At 37.3% G+C, this 18,428-nt stretch overlaps 1 protein-coding gene across 1 annotated transcript in view; it reads left to right on the top strand.

The window, feature by feature from the left end:
* elp1.S (elongator acetyltransferase complex subunit 1S homeolog) overlaps nt 1–18,428 on the top strand; it is a 79,552-nt gene that overhangs the window by 12,014 nt on the left and 49,110 nt on the right. The window contains 12 exon segments of the mRNA NM_001096471.1: nt 1,304–1,385; nt 1,676–1,756; nt 4,091–4,120; nt 4,123–4,176; nt 6,552–6,651; nt 8,120–8,210; nt 9,378–9,501; nt 12,276–12,366; nt 12,736–12,954; nt 14,321–14,491; nt 14,841–14,940; nt 16,035–16,196. Coding sequence (NP_001089940.1) covers nt 1,742–1,756; nt 4,091–4,120; nt 4,123–4,176; nt 6,552–6,651; nt 8,120–8,210; nt 9,378–9,501; nt 12,276–12,366; nt 12,736–12,954; nt 14,321–14,491; nt 14,841–14,940; nt 16,035–16,196 — 1,157 coding nt within the window. The 5' untranslated portion in view covers nt 1,304–1,385; nt 1,676–1,741.

Raw genomic sequence — 18,428 nt, 5'->3', positions numbered from 1 at the left:
AAACCTTTACTTAAATGCCATAGGCAACGTTTCGGGCTACGCAGGCCCTTTGTCAAGCCATGGCTTGACAAAGGGCCTGCGTAGCCTGAAACGTTGCCTATGCCATTTAAGTAAAGGTTTACAAATTTTCAAAAATACCGGAGTGCTGCTGCTTTATTCACTACATGTAACCAGATAACCGCTCCCTGGTAGATATAAGAACAGCACTCAATAGTAAAATCCATGTCACACTGTGACACCTTCAATTACATTGAGTAGGAGAAACAATAGCCTGTCTGAAAACAGTTCCATCATGAAGTGCTGGCTCTTTCTGAAAGCACATGACCATGCAAAATGACCCGAGATGGCTGCCTACAACAATATATAATAACCAAACAAATACAATTGTTGGTTTAGGAATGAAATTTTACATAGTAGAGTGAATTATTTGCAGTGTAAACAGTTTAATTTAGAAATAAAAACAACACCATAAAAATCATGGCAGGATCCCTTTAAGTGTATTAATATAAATCCAGTAAAAATGAGTTATAAACCGCGCTTAGCAGTGCATTTTGTGTCACATGACTCGGTAAAATTTGTAAGAGTACAGGATAATAGCGTTCCATGAGTTGTGTAAATACACTCAGGGCTCAGCCTCTTGCTTTTGTTACTTTCTTTTCATATGGGGTATATTATTGAAGGTCACTATCATTGCATAGATTTTTAATTAAGCAGAATCATTTGTTGTAACATATAAGCCTTAAAGGAAAACTATACCCCCCAAACAATGTAGGTCTCTATTAAAAGATACTGAGTAAAACAGCTCATGTGTAAAACCCTGCTTCATGTAAATGAACCATAATCATAATAATATACTTTTCTAGTAGTATGTGCCATTGGGTAATCATAAATAGAAAATTGCCATTTTAAAAAATAAGGGCCGCCCCCTGAGATCGTAAGATTCACTGTGCACACATACAAACCACATGTAAGGTCACATGAGCCAATTAACAGACAGAGTTCTGCCTTTTGCTTCCTCACTTCTTCCTGTTACAGTTAGTGTTGTAGTATTTCTGGTCAGGTGATCTCTGAGGCAGCACAGATAGAGTCACGAAATGGTGGTTCAAGGCAAGAGATGTAAAAGGGCAATATTTATGTAAATATATATTCCAGTTTGGTAAGATTCTTTAATATGTCATTAAATTTGATATAAACTATCTGTTGCTTAAGTATTCATTTTGGGGGTATAGTTTTCCTTTAAATATTAATCATATTGGAATATTTATTAACACTTATTAATAATGTTGAATAATTTTACTTTTAGTTAGAATGTGTTGGCAGTGTGGATAGTGGCATTGTTGCAATGAGCTGGAGCCCGGATCAAGAACTTGTGCTTCTTGTCACAGGTATGAACAGTATCCATGCATTTTAATACTATTTAACAGAATTTGGATTTCCTAAAACACGCTTTTTTTGATCTTTGCTCTTGCATGCAAGTTGCATGCCTGGACCTTGAGTATATTACAATTTCGGGTCCTATTTAAACAAAGGGGGTGGTTGTTGACGGGAATGTAGTCCTCTGATTACTAAATGTAAATTACATCTAGTCACAACTACTGTCGTAAATTTTGGAGGGGTTTATTCATTTTACACATTTTTATCCATTGTGAATTTTTTTTTTCTTTTTGCATTCAAGGTCAACATACTCTAATCCTAATGACCAAAGACTTTGAACCAATTACTGAAAAGTCAATTGACCAGGATGATTTTGGTGAAGGTACGTTTTTTTTCTTATTTCTCCAATTAGGCAATCATTATGGGATTTTTAGAATCATATTTATCAATTGAGTTCACTATTTGATCAATATGCTTTTAAAAATCCCATAGTAATGATTAGAAAGTGAATGATTTTTATTGTGGTGAGTTCTTATCTCACACTTTGATAAATCTGACACCCGGGCCTGTCCTTACTTAAGGTGACCACACACGATAAGCCAAACGAGTGGATCTTTCCCCGATATGCCCACTAATGGCAGGGTGATAATGGGTTAATCCAAACGTTCGGCCCTAGGGCCGAGCAATCACATTACAACAAAGCGAATGGGCGCCAACAGGTTGTAGGAACAGATCAACTAGCCAATGTGGTCCTTGCAGGAAAAATCAAACCAAATCAATATCAGGCCGATTTTTGGCCTGATATCGATTGGGGGAATCCTCCGCACACGGGCAGATAAACTGCCAACTTGATCTAAAGGACCAATTTCGGCAGCTTTAATCTGTCCGTGTATGGCCACCTTTACAATGACAATCAGAAATCTTCAGTAGGAGCCCAATTGTCTGTAGGAGTCCATGTCTCTGTGCTCCCAGTCCTATCTTACTGTGCTCATGGTAGTTAGTGGAGCTGCAACTCCCCCAGAATAATGGCCAGAATATTGTCTGATGTCTATTTGCCTTACTTTGATCCTACAATTTAAATCTGAATGGTTAGTTTTAGATTGCTGCATTGCAATGATCGTTGAAAATAAATAAATAAATAAATAAATAATAATAATAAAAAAAAATATATATATATATATATATATATATATATATATATTTGTACAAAGTGGAGTGGAGTGCAAACCCAGTCCGTGACTTTTTTTGTTCCATTAAGCAAGTTGTCTGGACTTTTTTGTTTGATATATATATGTGTGTCCTCTTTAAACATAGGGTTAAATGCAGGCAAGCAGGGGTCCAGCGCAGAACAAAAAGTATGGTGTCCCATTCTGAAATGAAAATAAATAATGAAACCAGGCATGTGCAGCCTGTGTCTCTCCAGTTATTATTTAAAGGGGATTTTCACCTTTGGACATTTAGAAAAATGTATCTTCTGCCAGGGGCTGTTCGTATTTTGGAATAATTTCCCTAACCGGCGAAAATTCGACTGCTTCGCAGCCATCGCAACACTTAGCCAGGCGTAAATTCGCTAGGACAACACTAATTCAATAAAGTGCGAAGTCTGCAACACTCACATGCTCAGTGGGCTCTGTGCAGCTGTTAAGAAATTAAGCTTAGGGGTAGTTGTAAAGTATGAAGCAGAAAAAGAAGTTTTCTGTAATATAAGCTAATGCTACAAGGCTAAATTCTGATGCTAATTGCACTGGTTTCTGTGCTGCCATGTTGTAATTATCTGTATTAATTACTAATCTTTCCTTGTATTGTGACATTTATATTCTGTGTGTACTGTATATTGTGAGTCAGTCCCTAATCTCAGTAACTGACAGCAGCTACACAGAGCACGTGCAGTGAATCTGCACAAAAGAAGATGGGGAGTACTGGGGCACATTTGGAGGCACGGACACTTTACTGCTAAAGTGCTGTGGTGCCTTGGGCTTTTATAGAAGCATAACAAAACATAAGAATAACATAAACATAAAGAATAAAATTTCTGGCCTACTTCTTAAGTTAAGCTTTAGTTCTCCATTAACAGTTTAGCACTGGGTGGAGTAATAAAAAAGGTTATGGGTACAGGAAAGGGAAGTGAAATGTTTGGAGAGAGCAGCCAGGAATCAAGATGAGTTGTACCCTGCAGTCGAGTTACTTGGTGTGGATTCTTTTAGTTATGCTACATCCTTCACTATACTTCCTTTCAAAATGTGCTGTACACTTGGATTTGCTAACATGAAATCAGGTAAACAGACTATTCTCATATGCAGCAGTTTTACTTTTTCACCACCACGTGCTCTTTTTACCTCCCTGACTGCCAAAAAGGTCACAGTTATGTAAAGTTGCTGCATGTTGGCTTAAGACTACTTCAAGCTGTTGATATGATATAATGAATGTTTACATAGCTTATTAAGATCAAAAGTATGAAGTAGCTGTCAAAATTGATTTTCTGTATAACCTAGGGACAATTTTTTTTTAATGATTTTTGTCTTAAGCTTATTCTTTGCAAGCATGTGTTATTTTGCATCGTGAACCTCCATTTATGTTGAAATAACTATTCTTTATTCAGGAAAAATTGTAAATATGTTTCATACACTTAATTTAAACTGTTACCAGACAGTCATGAAAAAATACTATTATTTAGGTTTACTGATCAGTACAGTAAAATTTCTTACTATTTTAACAGGCAAATTTATCACTGTTGGGTGGGGCAAAAAAGAAACTCAGTTTCATGGATCCGAAGGAAAACAAGCAGCTCAACAAAAAATAATGGTATTTTATTTTTGGATCATTTACATCTGATACAATTCATGTTGGTAATTTGTATTTCTCTAATGAACGTTGTTAACGGAATTGTTCAGTATAAAAACTGGGAAAAGTAATAGGCTGTGCAAAATAAAAAATATTTCTAATGTAATTCTAATGTAAACAAAAATGTAATGTGTAAAGGCTGGAGTGACTGAAGTCTAACATAACAGAACAGAATACTACTTCCTGCTTGTCAGCTCTCTTGTTTTCCACTGACTGGTGACCAAGCAGTAACCAATTAGTGACTTGAGGGGGGGGCACATGGGCCATAACTCTTGCTTTTGAATCTGAGCTGAATGTGAAGGATCAATTGCAAACTCACTGAATAGTTATGCCCCATGTGGTCCCCCTTCAAGTCCCTGACTAACTCAGAGTTAGAGAGCTGAAAAGCAGGAATTTGGATTCTGGCTATTATGTTAGACATCCAGTCACTCCAGCCTTTATACATTACATTTTACCTAACTAACTATATTAGAAACATTTTTTATTTTGCACAACCTATCTATTTATTCAGTTTTTATTTTTACACTGAACTGTTCCTTTAAACATATAAATGTTTAATAATATCCATAATGAAAATATCTGAATAGATTCTGCCTTATATGTTTTCAGCAGTTGTTGGTTTCTTCTTCTATAATTCTCAGTTCCTCCAGGCCTCAGGCCAACAAAAAAAATGGACATTTCATGGCTCAGACCAAGCTAAGCAACCTCTGTTAAACTCTATTTAGTTTTATGTTTATGCAGTACCCTTGTCAAATGTATAAATTGTGACATTAACTATGAGTAACTCATAGTTGCTGTTTGTATGTGAGTATGTAAATTGCAGGATGTAAACGATTCTGTGATGTGCAAACGTTTCAGATTTATTCAGGTAATTTTATTCAATAATTTGAGATATTTGTATAACTGTTCACTGAGTATTTCGCTTGAATCTGTCTTACTTTCAGTGATCTGTGAATGATAAATACATTTAATGGGCTTTGCAATGGAGTGATTATTTGTTTTGATTGTGCTCATATGAGCCAAGAAGTGGAGCATGTCTTTAATCCCACTGATAGAATGGGCTCTATCTAATTATCATATGAGGTTCGACATTGATAAATCCAGGGTAATCACCGGAAAAGGCAGTAGGAGGCATATTAAGCAATTACGTGTGATTCCCACATTTAATGCGTCCCTCAGAGCCTTTTAATGTTATATCATTCAAAATGTGTCATCAGATATCAAGGGTCAAATTGAAAATTTTAATTTTCAAATTTTTTTATAGTCAAAACTGTCAAATTTGACTAAGGAGTTATCCAAATTTGATTCAGGTTTTTTTAAAAAAAATTCAAATTTGATTTTTATGATTTTTCATACTAATGGCCCTTTATGAATTTGACTATTCCACATCTAAAGCTTTGCAAATTGCTGTTTAAGTCAATGGGAGACGTCCTGGGATCAATTTGGTGATGTTTGCAGCCTTCCTGACATTCGAGGTGGGTGGTGGGTGGTTTAAATTTGTCCGAATTTAAATAATTTTGATTTTAATAATAAATTTCGACCCGTCGAATTTATGGGAGTTTTAAAAAGCTCACATGAATTTGAAACTTGACCCTTGATAAATGTGCCTCTCAGTAGTCTATACTTAGTGGCTTGATCTCACAGTTGTTTTTAGATTAAACTTATGTTTACATTTATACCCCATATGTAATATAAGGCACTAAGTTTGCCCAGGAGCAATAACACATAGCAACCAATAAGATGTTTACTTTTAAAGGAACAGTGTAAAAAACTGGGCAAATAGATAGGCTGTGCAAAATAAAAACATTTTCTAATATAATTATTTAGCCAGAAATGTAATGTATAAAGGCTGGATGTCTAATATAATAGCCAGAACACTACTTCCTGCTTTTCAGCTCTCATTCTTTCCACTGATTGGTTACCAGGCAGTAACCAATCAGTGACTTGAAGGGGGGTCATATGGGTCATAACCATTGCTTTTGAAACTCACTGAACAGTTATGTCCCATACAAAAACAGAAATTGTGTTATTTTCTGTTAGATATTCATTCACTCCAGCCTTTATACATTACATTTTTAGCTAACTAACTATATTAGAAAAATGTTTACACTGAACTGTTCCTTTAAACAGGTGACCAGTAATGGATTCATGCTATAGGTGATTAGACAGGTAGCAAACTTTGTTCCTTTTATTACATTTGCCCAAGAGTGTAAGCTATTTTCCATTATGACTTGTTTGTTCTTTGGCAAATTAAAGATAAGGATGTCTGAAATAACCTGAAGCATGTACACTAAAAAGTTTTTGTGAGCAGCACAAATATAATATTATTCTTCCAGGTAGTCAAGCCTGCTTTGCCATGGGATGACCATAAACCTAGAATCACTTGGAGAGGCGATGGACAACTGTTTGCTGTTAGCTCAGTTTGCAAAGAGTCAGGTAAATGGTATTTCTTTTTACAAAGCTGGTAATGGCTTTCTTGCTATATTCATCACATTTCTTAATGCCAACCATACTCCAATGTCTTATATGTTGATGAAGTGTTTTTTTTTTTTTGCTCCAGTTTCAGGAGATGTATTTACATAATGCATATAAATACGGAACCAGGGGTCCATCACCCAGAACTGTGTTTATTTTATCATTATTATGAAACCAGCACAAATATTTTCTTAAGTGATATTTTTCAAACAAGAAAAAATACAATTTCTCCCAATATAATTCAGAAGTACTATGTATCACTATTTGATATGGCCACCGCTTGCCTTAATCACCACTTACAAACTGTTATGTTGCAATATTGCCTTTTTTTAGATGTTCTAAAAGATGCTCATTGGTGTTGAAGTATAGGAATGTGGGGAAAAAGCCAAATTAGTTAGCACTCCGTGGACTTTTAGTATGCCTGGGACTGCTACTTCCACGCAACTTCTGCTGTGATTTTGATCTGTGTGTAGTGTGTGATGAAAATTCCCCACACCTAAGTTTTTCCATCACCATGTTAAAATATAGTTTCAATGAACTGTTTGTTTCACATTTTATGTAGCTGCCTCCTCACATAAGCTCTCCGACTGCCGACAATCACAAAATGCAGATTTTATGTCATCTGCAAAAAAGCTTTACTTCTTGCAGGTCTCTGCAAGAATATATTGCATAAATCATCCAATTCAATCCTTTTTTATATAAATAAAGCCTCTACATGAAAAATCTATTTTACTACAGGTATAGGACCTATTATCCAGAATGCTTGGGACCTGGGGTTTTCTGAATAAGGGATCTTTCCTTAATTTGGCTCTCCATACTTAAAATCTACTAAAATATTAAACCCAAAAGGATTGTTTTGCTACAACTCTGAATTTATTCAGCTTAGTTTAGGTCAAGGACATGGTACGGATTCATTTCTACGGAATAAATGAAATAAAAAATTTGAATTATTTGGTTAAAATGTGGTCTATGGGACATGGTCTTCCCATAATTCTGAGGTTTCTGGGTAACGGGCATCTGATCTCCGGATTAACTGGATGTTTGTGTCTTTTATGCTCACATTTATCCCTATTGCAGTTAGAACCTACATTTTCTTTTCTGTGGTCCGATGCTGAGAACATTATAGAATGGTTGCACAAAGTAAAAGATATACAATGTCCAAAGTGTGACATATATATGTCTTACCATAAAACTGCCATTATCTAAACAATGTCAGAGAAATACAAAAATATGCTGCTTTTCTGTCAGTGTAGCATGGCAGATAGCACATACTTTTATTTAGCCTTGCAATATGGAGTCTTAAGATTCAAGTTCTGTTGGAAGGGACAAGCTCTTGTTCTTTGTAGGCAGCTTTTTTGCTGTTAATTTATGTTAAAACTAACACAATCAAATCTCTTTTTTTTAATTTACTTTGTTTTTAAAAATATAGGTACTCGTAAGATCAGAGTGTGGAACAGAGAACTTGCACTGCAATCTACCAGCGAATCTATTGAAGGCTTAGAGCAAGCACTCTCCTGGAAGTATGTTTTCACTGTCTAATTATTTCTTTGTCTAACATTTTTTTAAGGATAAAATTGTGTTACGTTTAAAATATATATTTTTTGACTGTATTTATAGATTTATGGTACTAACTGCAAAGTGCCACTCACATGTCTACTTTGTTGTTGTGCAAATCAGCACTATTAATTAATCATTCATTAAACTAGATTTCTTATCCTAAACACGTGATTCAGAAAGCTCAAAATTACTGGATGGCGCAGCTTCAGTTGGCTGTACTTCCCAGCCATTTAAACGAGAAGGAAATGTATAATCACTTCAGCAAAAAGATGGATTTTTGCTTCTTAGTTTTCTTGCTAATATTCATGTGTACCTGATTAGGACAGAAGACAAGAACAGAAGATGAAAATGTGTTGTTCCTGAAGAAGTACTCAGGGCTACTGTTTTCAGCAAACAGGAGTAGTGGCGGGTATTGATTATAATCACTGTGGGGTGCCTAACATTTTGGCACCCCCATTGAATATACATTTCCTTCTTTAAATGGAAGAACATTACTTATTTTAAATAGTGTTGCCTGGCAGAGGGATTCTCAAACAACAACAAAAGCATCTCCACACAAACTTTGCTTGATAAGGCTATTGTCTGTTGTATGCATTGGGAAAAGAAAGGACAGGAAAGGAAGTTTTGACTGCTGAAGTGGTTGTGGGGTTGTCAAATACGCCATGTGCCTTTTGTCTGAATCACTAATATGAGCACCTGCCATGCAGCAGTATTTGCAGAAGAGCAGCAAATACACAGTGGCTAATGTACAGGGTCGCCATCAGAAGTCCTCTCATAGGCCTGGTCTAAGTGGGTTGGCCCTGATAGAAGCTGCATCTAGTTTTGTGGTTCACAGAAGGGGCAGATCTTGATGTAGGGTTTGGGGCATATTGGGACATGTTTGAAATTAACACATCTATTCTTGGTAGTTCACAGGGCTGAGCCCCCAAATGATCCAGAGGGGCAGTAGACTAATAACCCAGGAACCCTAGAGGGAGAGCTGACTAGGTAGTATGGGGCCTGTGCTCATGATAACGCCCTTAATCTCAAGGAGGGTGATATACCAACAGTATCCACTAATAAATATTATTTTCTGTTATGTTCATACATAATGCACTATTATTTCATATCAGTATTTTTATTATTTCAAGGCCTTCAGGAGCTTTAATTGCCTCATCACAGAGCAAACCCAATAAACACAGTGTAATTTTCTTTGAAAAAAATGGTCTTGTACATGGAGAGTTTACACTTCCATTCACAAAAGGCCAAATAAAGGTATGTCATCTCTTTAAAAAGTTTTTTCCTTAGTTAAATATCTATATTTGTTATCATCCAGTCTACAGATATGCATATATCATACAAATAGATGTATAAAGACAAACGACAACCTTCTTGCTATGGTATTAGGACTATCCAAGAAGTAAATTTTAAAAAAAAAAGTAGCAAGAAGGATATAATGACGGACTAGCCCCAAATTCTGTGTGTTTATTAGCACAACATGTGTTTAGCCTATTGGCCCTTTGTCTGTGTAAGTATTACCAGGTATTTAACATACTGTAAGTGGCATAACCCACCCAATCTTACATAATCATATTACATACAGACAAAATGTTTTTAATTGTCCACTTGGTCCTTCTGTAATCTCAAATACCTAAAAAAAAAAAAAAAAAAAAAGCATAAGAAGTTTTTTGTAGGTAGGTATACCTAAAAAAAATATACCAAAAAAGCAAAAGAGAAAAACTTGTCAAAACATTGTTAGTCTGTGTCGTAAATTGCCAAGCCCACCCCAGAGCACAGGGATGCCTACCCAATACTACCCACTAGCTATAGAGAAAGCAAACCCTGCGGTCCGTGCACTCTTATTCATATCCTTTCAATAGTAAAGTTAAATATATACACATAAGACACTTGTCGTGCATACAAATTATAAAAAATAATTTATTACTCCCAAGTTTTTTATCCAGAACATTTCTTTGTGTAATTAATTCTTGGTTCCCAAGTGTGCATCTTACCACTTCTAAAACCATCCTTTTCAACAGGTTCTGGTTTGGGTTCTTGTCTACAGAATTAAGTATCCGTTGTGGTATCCCATTTAGAATTGGAAATATCGCAACAGATGTGATTGTGCAACTGATACTGTCTTTAAAAATGTTTATGATCAGATCCAGTTGAAATAGATAGTCTTGGAAGTGGCTAGAAGCCATCTTGGGGGGGGGTGGTGATATAAAAATCCTGTTATAGTCTGATGATTCCTTTTGTTCACTCCTTTTTAAATGGCTACAGGTCAGTTTAAATACTAGCACCCCTCCTAAGTTGGTCCAACAGTCACTTCATTATTTATTTCTCTGAAGAAGTCTGTTGGACAAAGGGACAAAGGGTATAGCATCCACCAGCAGGAGGCAGGACACTAGAGAAGAGGAAGAAGATTCCTCCTCCCTGCTGCTATACCCCTCGCCACTTCCAGATCTAGTTAGTTTTTTCAAGTTTCCTCAATGAGACAGGACTGCTTTATGATTTATGCGGCCACTATTCGCTGGCACCAGGGGTTGTTTTGGAAATCTCCGCACAGGAGTCCCTTTGACCTGGCTTCCCCCTTTCATGGGATACTTAGTCCTGGGGCTAATGAGTCTCATTTGGAGCGAGCCACACAGAAATGCCTGTCTCTGCTATTAGGGTCATAATAGCCCGAAACGTTGCCTGAGGTCACTTTAAGTAAAGATTTCCACTTACAAATAATACCGGAGTGCTGCTGTTTTTGTTGATAATTGTCATGTCACCACCATTACCTGGTCTTTCATTACGAACAGGTGGTTCTCCATACTATTCCGTTTGTTCCCAAAGTTGTCCATTCTTTTCACATAAATCAGGACATTAGGATTTCAGCCTTCTGTCCCAAACCACGCAACCCCAAATCAGTGGCTCTCCATACCCTGGACCCTGTCTGGGCTCTTAAATTTTACCTCGACCATACAAAGAGATAAGCTCTTCTCAGACTCTCTTTGCTCTTCCATCTTGTCCTAATAAAGTAATGTCTGCATCCAAAACTACTATCTCTCGCTGGATCAGGGAAGACATTTGCCGAGCCTATGCAGCACGGGTGAAGTCTCCTTCTCTGCGCATTACAGCTCATTCTAGCAGGGGTGGTCGGTACTTCCTGGGCATTTCAGAACCAAGCCTCCCAGAGCAGGTGTTGTCGAGCTGCTACCTGGTCATCCATTCACTCCTTCACTAAAATCTATCGATTTGAGGTCTTTGCGATGCTCACTTTGGCAGAAAGGTATTGCAGGCTGCAGTTGCTTAAAGCCTAGGCCTCGCTTGTACCCGCCCTTGAATCATCGGACAGCTTTGGCATGCCCCAATGGTCCCTGTGTCCCATAGACTCCTTCAAAAAAATAAATAATGAAGTGAATATTGGACCAACTGATGAGGGAGAGCTAGTATTTAAAGTTCTTAAATCAAACACACTTTCCAGTAGAATAATGAATCTGAACATCACATGGAAATCCATTTGAATGCAGTACTACCGAAAAGGGTATTTTGTGACTCGCTGTTAAATTATTTTCTCTGGGAATGTCTGTAGGACACAAGGACTATGGAGTATAGCATCCACCAGCAGGACACTAGAGAAAAAGAAGAAGACCCCCTCCTCCCTGCTGCTATACCCCTCACCACTTCCTGATCAGTGGTCAGTTTTGTCTAACAACGAGAGGTAACTAGCAGAAACATAACTATATACATATAAACTTGTCAGAATCACATCTAAGTAGGCTCGCTTCGGGAAGGGAAGCCCTGTGTCCCACAGACATCCCCAGAGAAAAGAATTTAACTGTGAGTATCAAAAAATCCCCTTTTTGGTAGTCCTGCATTCAAATGGATTTCCGTGTAATGTTCAGATTCATTATTCCACTGGAAAGTGTGTTTGATTCAAGAACTGGAAGCCATACATTTACATCTTACAACCTCTATGACACATCTTATACTTCAGATATCTGTGTTTTATTTTCTCTTTATGGAATCAGATTTAACCACTTAGCTTTTGTTTTTGAAAGGTGAAAGAACTTCTTTGGAATTCTGACTCAACAATTTTGGCCATCTGGCTTGAAGATAATGAAAAAGATGAGTCCAGCTCCGGCTGTTGTGGTAAATAGCAGCTTTTGATAAAGAGCCCTATTTATGGCAAAGACAGATGGGGTGCTTTGTCGCCATGGAAAATCTTATATTCTATCAATGTTCCAGAAAATATGCACTCCTCCAGGCTCATTGGAATGCTAAAAGTATTTTACATGCAGCGATCCTGAGTTAAAGTACAATAATGCCTTCTGCTGCATTTGTATATGATAACCAGGGATCACTGCATGTATAATATTTTACACCAAAAATAGTAACACTTTTTTAATATGTTGTGCATACTGTATATGTCTACCTAGCATACTATCCATAATAATTTATAATTTATAAACAGAATTAATTATGCCAGCAACATACATTATGTTTTGTTTTTTTCTGTAGTTCAGCTCTGGACAGTTGGAAACTACCACTGGTATCTTAAACAGAGTTTAAATTTTGGAACTGATGAAATGAAGAAAATAGAGTGCTTGATGTGGGACCCTGAGAATGCATACAGACTCCATGTCTTCTCCACAGGCTGGCATTACTTTTGTTTTGACTGGTTCTGGGGCACAGACCACAGTGATGGAGGGCAGGGTGATGTGGCTGTAATTGATGGCGGTAAGTTCCCTAAATGTAAAATCACTTATTACAATATAAAAAAAAAAAGTTTGTTAATTATTTTCTTTGCAATCTCACTGGTTCACACACAATATCGATACAAATGACCAGTGCCAAGCACAATTTCTCTTAGATTTTCAGTGTTGTGCACACAGAGGGATTTTTTCCCAGGTGGATAAGCACACAAATAGTTAAAGTTATTGTAAATTATAGCTGTTCAGAGAAAAGAGCTTCAGTGCATCCAGCAAAATCATCAATCAGAAAAAAGTTTTTCTGTTTTCCAGATAGATGGTAGAAATGTCTACTTACAGACCCCGAACCTAGGGGACATATTTCAAAGTAACATATCAAAATGCATTACAACAGGATTACTCTTCTGTAAAAGAATTTAGACAGTACTGCATATGGATTTGAATTGATAATTTTCCCCTAGGTTAGGTTTTTGTGGCTACAAAATACTCTGCCATAGACAAAACTAAGAATTGCCTCTGCTAAAACACGCATAGGAGGCTATTTATTAAGTATCACATTTTTCTGGTCAAGTTTTAGAGGGAAAAAAGAGAATTATTATGCCCCGAAGCTGCTAAAAATATTCCAGCTAAAACCTGTCCAAGTCAATGGCAGACATCCCTTTAACAATTGGAAGATGTTTTTTGCCTTCATGATTTTCAAGGCAAAGACATGATTTTGTTGAGACTTTTCCCACACGTAGACTATACATTCTGATTTTGTTTTTAGTAAATTAAGCCAAATTTTTTTTTAAAACAATGAGAAAAAATTGAGTTTTAATAAATACCCCGTGGTGCTTTAGCAAAGCCAATTGTCACTATTGTCTATTTTGTAGCTGTGACAAGTAGCTGCTACTAGTAGCTCTGTGTGTCTTCACCCTAAGGGGCCGATTCACTAACTTCGAGTGAAGGATTCGACCATCGAATGGGCTACTTCGACCTTCGACTACGACTTCGAATCGAAGGATTCGAACTAAAAATCGTTAGACTATTCAATAGTCTTAGTGCTGTCTCTTTAAGAAAAAACTTCGACCCCCTAGTTCGCCATCTAAAAGCTACCGAAGTCAATGTTAGCCTATGGGGAAGGTCCCCATAGGCTTTCCTAAGTTTTTTTGGTCGAAGGATAATCCTTCGATCGTGGCATTAAAATGTAATCGTTCGATCGAAGGATTATTCCTTCGATCGAACTATTTGCGCTAAAATCCTTTGATTTCGATATTCGAAGTCGAAGGATTTTAATTCCCAGTCGAATATCGAGGGTTAATTAACCCTCGATATTCGACCCTTGGTGAATCGGCCCCTTAAAGTTCTTTCTGTGTTGTACAAAAAGTGTAACCATATTTTGTCTTGTTTTGTAGATAAGGTTTTAGTGACATCATTTCAGCAAGCTGTGGTTCCTCCACCAATGAGCACATACTTTATTCAGTTATCATGTGCAGTGAATGAAGTTACATTTCAGCTTGAGCCCAAGAAAAATAGTGGCATTGCAATCCTTGATTCTACTAATATTCTAAGCATTTATAGATATGGTAAGTAATCATTATTATGCTTATTACATTACATTATTGCAGAAATAAAGATGCACTTTCATTTTCCTTTTCAGCATTGTTTGAAAATGCTTATTGTACTTTATATTTACCAATCATATTATTAGCTAAAACATATAACATGCGGCCTCTCCGCATTTTCAGACAATTACCCATGATCATGTAATGTGTTTTACATGCAGCTATTTCACCTTATGCAAAGGGGCAGGTACTGTCGGGCAATGAGGAGATTTCCCTCTGGGCATCCATTTTAGAATGTTGCACCCACTGTTGAAGGGCTTGAGGTATAAAATCACAATCAGTCTGATTACTTTTTTGTTGTTGTTTATAGGGAACAGCACAGTTAATGATCCAACAGTGAAATTAGGAGCAGTGAGTGGCAATGGCTTTAGAACATCTTCCCAGACTCCAAAACTAGAGAAAAAACTTAGGTAAGTTTATGTTGGAATAAACTGATGTTACTCTGTATTTTAATTATTTTTTATCCCTAGATGGTGCAATATTTTTCCTATCGTTCCACTTGATTATAGCTTAAAGCTAGATAGAGACAGTTATGCCTTAATCTTTTAGTATTTTATCCAACTCTGAACTGCTGTAGTAATATTTATATCTTACCACCCCTGCTTGATCCAAAATTATATGCACAAAATGTGTTTCCTAGCTATGCTGCAGTTTCTAAATAGTTTGATCAGTAACGCTGCATACCTTTGCATGCTTGCACCTTCTCTGTACCAGAGGTCCGCTTTGGAGTTTAGGAGCTTCAGTAATCCGTGTCTGTAGGCAGTGTACATGTTTTTGTTTGTTTGTAGGTAAGTAGGTAATACAGGTTAAAACTGCACATATTGAATATGGTGTGCATTAATAACCATGTATTTATTGTATGCCTTATTTAGTGTTTGTTTATTTAAGCAGTGAACATGTAAGACGATAACATGGCTAGAGCTGTGGTCAGTCTATATAATTTCTGCTAAAGATTCTCCTTCTTGAATGGCAGGTTATTGCTCTAATAGAAATGTCGCTGCATTAAGTCTGCTATAGAGTAATGTAATGAGCGTTATTGCAGAAGTTAAAAAATGTATATTCCAGCATATGAAATTACGAAACTATTAGTGAATTAGGTTGCATTAGCATATACTTTTTCTGTCATAGAATACTATACTCTTTTGTTGTGTCTTACATTGCCCTGAGGTGTTACTCACTGACATCACCAGGATATGCTAAATAGCAAACTAGCACCTCTCCTGAACTCTACCAGACATCCAGGACAGGAAGTAAAGAATGAGAGGAGTAAGACATGGCAAACAGGTGACCAACAAACGCTAACAGCTGATTGGTTAATACTGGTTATTAAACTTGATGCAAACATTGCAACTTTCTTTCACGTGGTCATTCACTCCTTATAGATTTACAGAAATCCAGCAAATTTCTAAATCCATAGTTAAAACATGTTTATATCCAATTTTTTTACCATTTTTTAAAATCTTGTTTGTCTCATAATAGTTGATTTCTTTCCTCCTTTCTTCAGATTGCCAAGAAATGCATGTGATGTGCAGCTGCGGAGCTTCCGTCTACTTACATGGGTACAGGATGATACTTTCTTAGCTGTTAGCCAAGAGTCAAACTCTTCCATATCAACTGTACACCATATGAATACCGATCAAATGGATGGTCAGGATATTAATGTTAGGTAGGAATATTAAATAATATTACACATACTTACTGCAACTTCAGCTCCAGAAAAGTTGGCTTACTAAACGTCTTCATCAGAGGAAGTGTCCCCGAAACGTTGATCTTTGTGTCTGTGCAACTAGATCTGTTTGTGTTAAAGGGGTGGTTCACCTTTATGTTAAATTTTACTATGTTATAGAATGGCTAATTCTAAGCAACTTTTCAATTGATCTTCATTTTTTCTTTTTTATAGTTCTTAAATTATTTGCTTTTTTCTTCTGACTCCTTCCAGCTTTCAAATGGGGGTCACTGACCCATCTCTAAAAACAAATGCTCTGTAAGGCTACACATGTAAATGCTACTTTTTATTACTCATCTTTCTATTTAGGCCCTCTCCTATTCATATTCCAGTCTCTTATTCAAATCAATGCATGGTTGCTAGGATAATTTGGGCCCTAGCAACTGGATTGCTGAAAATGCAAACTGGAGAGCTGCTGAATATAAAGCTAAAAAAGTCAAAAACCACAAGTAATAAAAAATGAAAACCACTACAAATTGTCTCGGAATATCCCTCTTTATTTCATACTAAAAGTTAATTTAAAGGTGAACAACCCCTTTAAAAAAACTTTCTTTCTCCATTTATTTCCACTGTGTTTCTGTATCTCCCCCTCTAACATATAGAGAGATTTTTATACATACCAGTAAATCTTTTTCTCTTCTCCTACATACAGGGACACAGGCACCATGGGGATGTAGATCCTGCAGCTGGAGACAGGAAACAAGTTCAGTGACGCCTCCTCCTGCCCAGGGCTACATCCCCTGCCTTCTTCCCTTAATAAGTTCCAAATATACACTAGCACTCACGGCTGATTCAAGCAGGGATAGACCCTTGCATGTTTATTTGCAAATGTGCCATGTTTCGGGGTTATACCCCTTTATCAAGCATAAGTCATGCCAATGGGGTGTAACCCCCGAAACGATATATAACAAAATAAATGGACAGCTTGTCATACTGACTGCCCTTAGCAAAACGAGAGACCCAGGGAGGGAAGGCCTGTATCCCCAATGTAGGAGAAGAGAAAAAAATGTAACTTTAAGAATCAAAATCTCTGTTTCTCTAGACCGGCCCTTCCTGTCAGTGCAGACACCGTGGGTTTAAGTATCCATCTCCGGAGGCAGGACAGAAGAAGTAAAGAATCTCAGCTCCACCCCTCGATATAAGCTCCTTGCTCCCTTCAGTTTTTTCTTTTGTCCTGCTGAAGGTTAGGACAGTACATATATATTTTTTCTTCTAATACTTTCCCTTTCAGGATTTTATGATTTATTCCTTGGAGAAAGATCTAAATGAGCAGGAGACATCCTGACTCAAAACTCAGCAGCTCCCTGGTGACAGCCATATACCATTTTTCAGAATTGGTGGCTTAAGGAGGGCATTGAGGCTGCATAACACAGTAACCTTCTCTCAGAGAATGGTGCTGTCCTGAACCGGTTGCAAGCTTTTCAGTGGTGCAAGGCTCCCCACCAAACAAGCGCGCACTTCCGAGTTCGGAGAGAAAGGTGCCAAAACATTGCGCATCACTTAAGCGTTTCAACTGCGACATGTATGCGGCCCGCCATCTTGGAAAATTTCGGTACGGTTGGCAAGCAGAAACAGGGAACGCGACGGAGAGGCAAGCTTACACATCCATTATGCAAGGTAGTTATTACCGAAGCCTGCCAAAGCTACCGGAGGGTAGCAGAGGGGAAAGTAAAGCAGCCTGTAGGCTAATAACTGCGCATAGTCACCGTTGCTCCCCACGAGGCCATGAGTCTACAAATCTGGGACTACCATAGGTATGCCTGCATGGCAGATTAAGGCAGTTCCCAGCCCCAATAAATGATTATAAATTCCCTACAGGGAAAGTAACAGTACACGAGGTCCCATTAACTATATATACAAATGCATGCAAGACACTTAAAGGGCATATAAAGTCGAAAATAGAATAAGGCTAGAAATGCTGTATTTTGTATACTAAACATAAACATGAACTTACTGCACCACAAGCCTAATCAAACAAATGATTTATGCTTTCAAAGTTGGCCACAGGGGGTCACCATCTTGTAACTTTGTTATACATCTTTGCAAGACTAAGACTGTGCACATGCTCAGTGTGGTCTGGGCTGCTTAGGGATCATCATAAACAAAGCTGCTTGAGTTCTGCATGGCTGGGAAGTAAGGTGGGGGCTCCCACTGCTGTTCATAAGTATGATT

The sequence above is a fragment of the Xenopus laevis genome, chromosome 1S (assembly GCF_017654675.1).
Source record: "Xenopus laevis strain J_2021 chromosome 1S, Xenopus_laevis_v10.1, whole genome shotgun sequence".
Classification (NCBI taxonomy): Eukaryota; Metazoa; Chordata; class Amphibia; order Anura; family Pipidae; genus Xenopus; species Xenopus laevis.
Note: the sequence above shows the minus strand (reverse complement) of the source record. Positions and strands in the feature narration are given on the sequence as shown.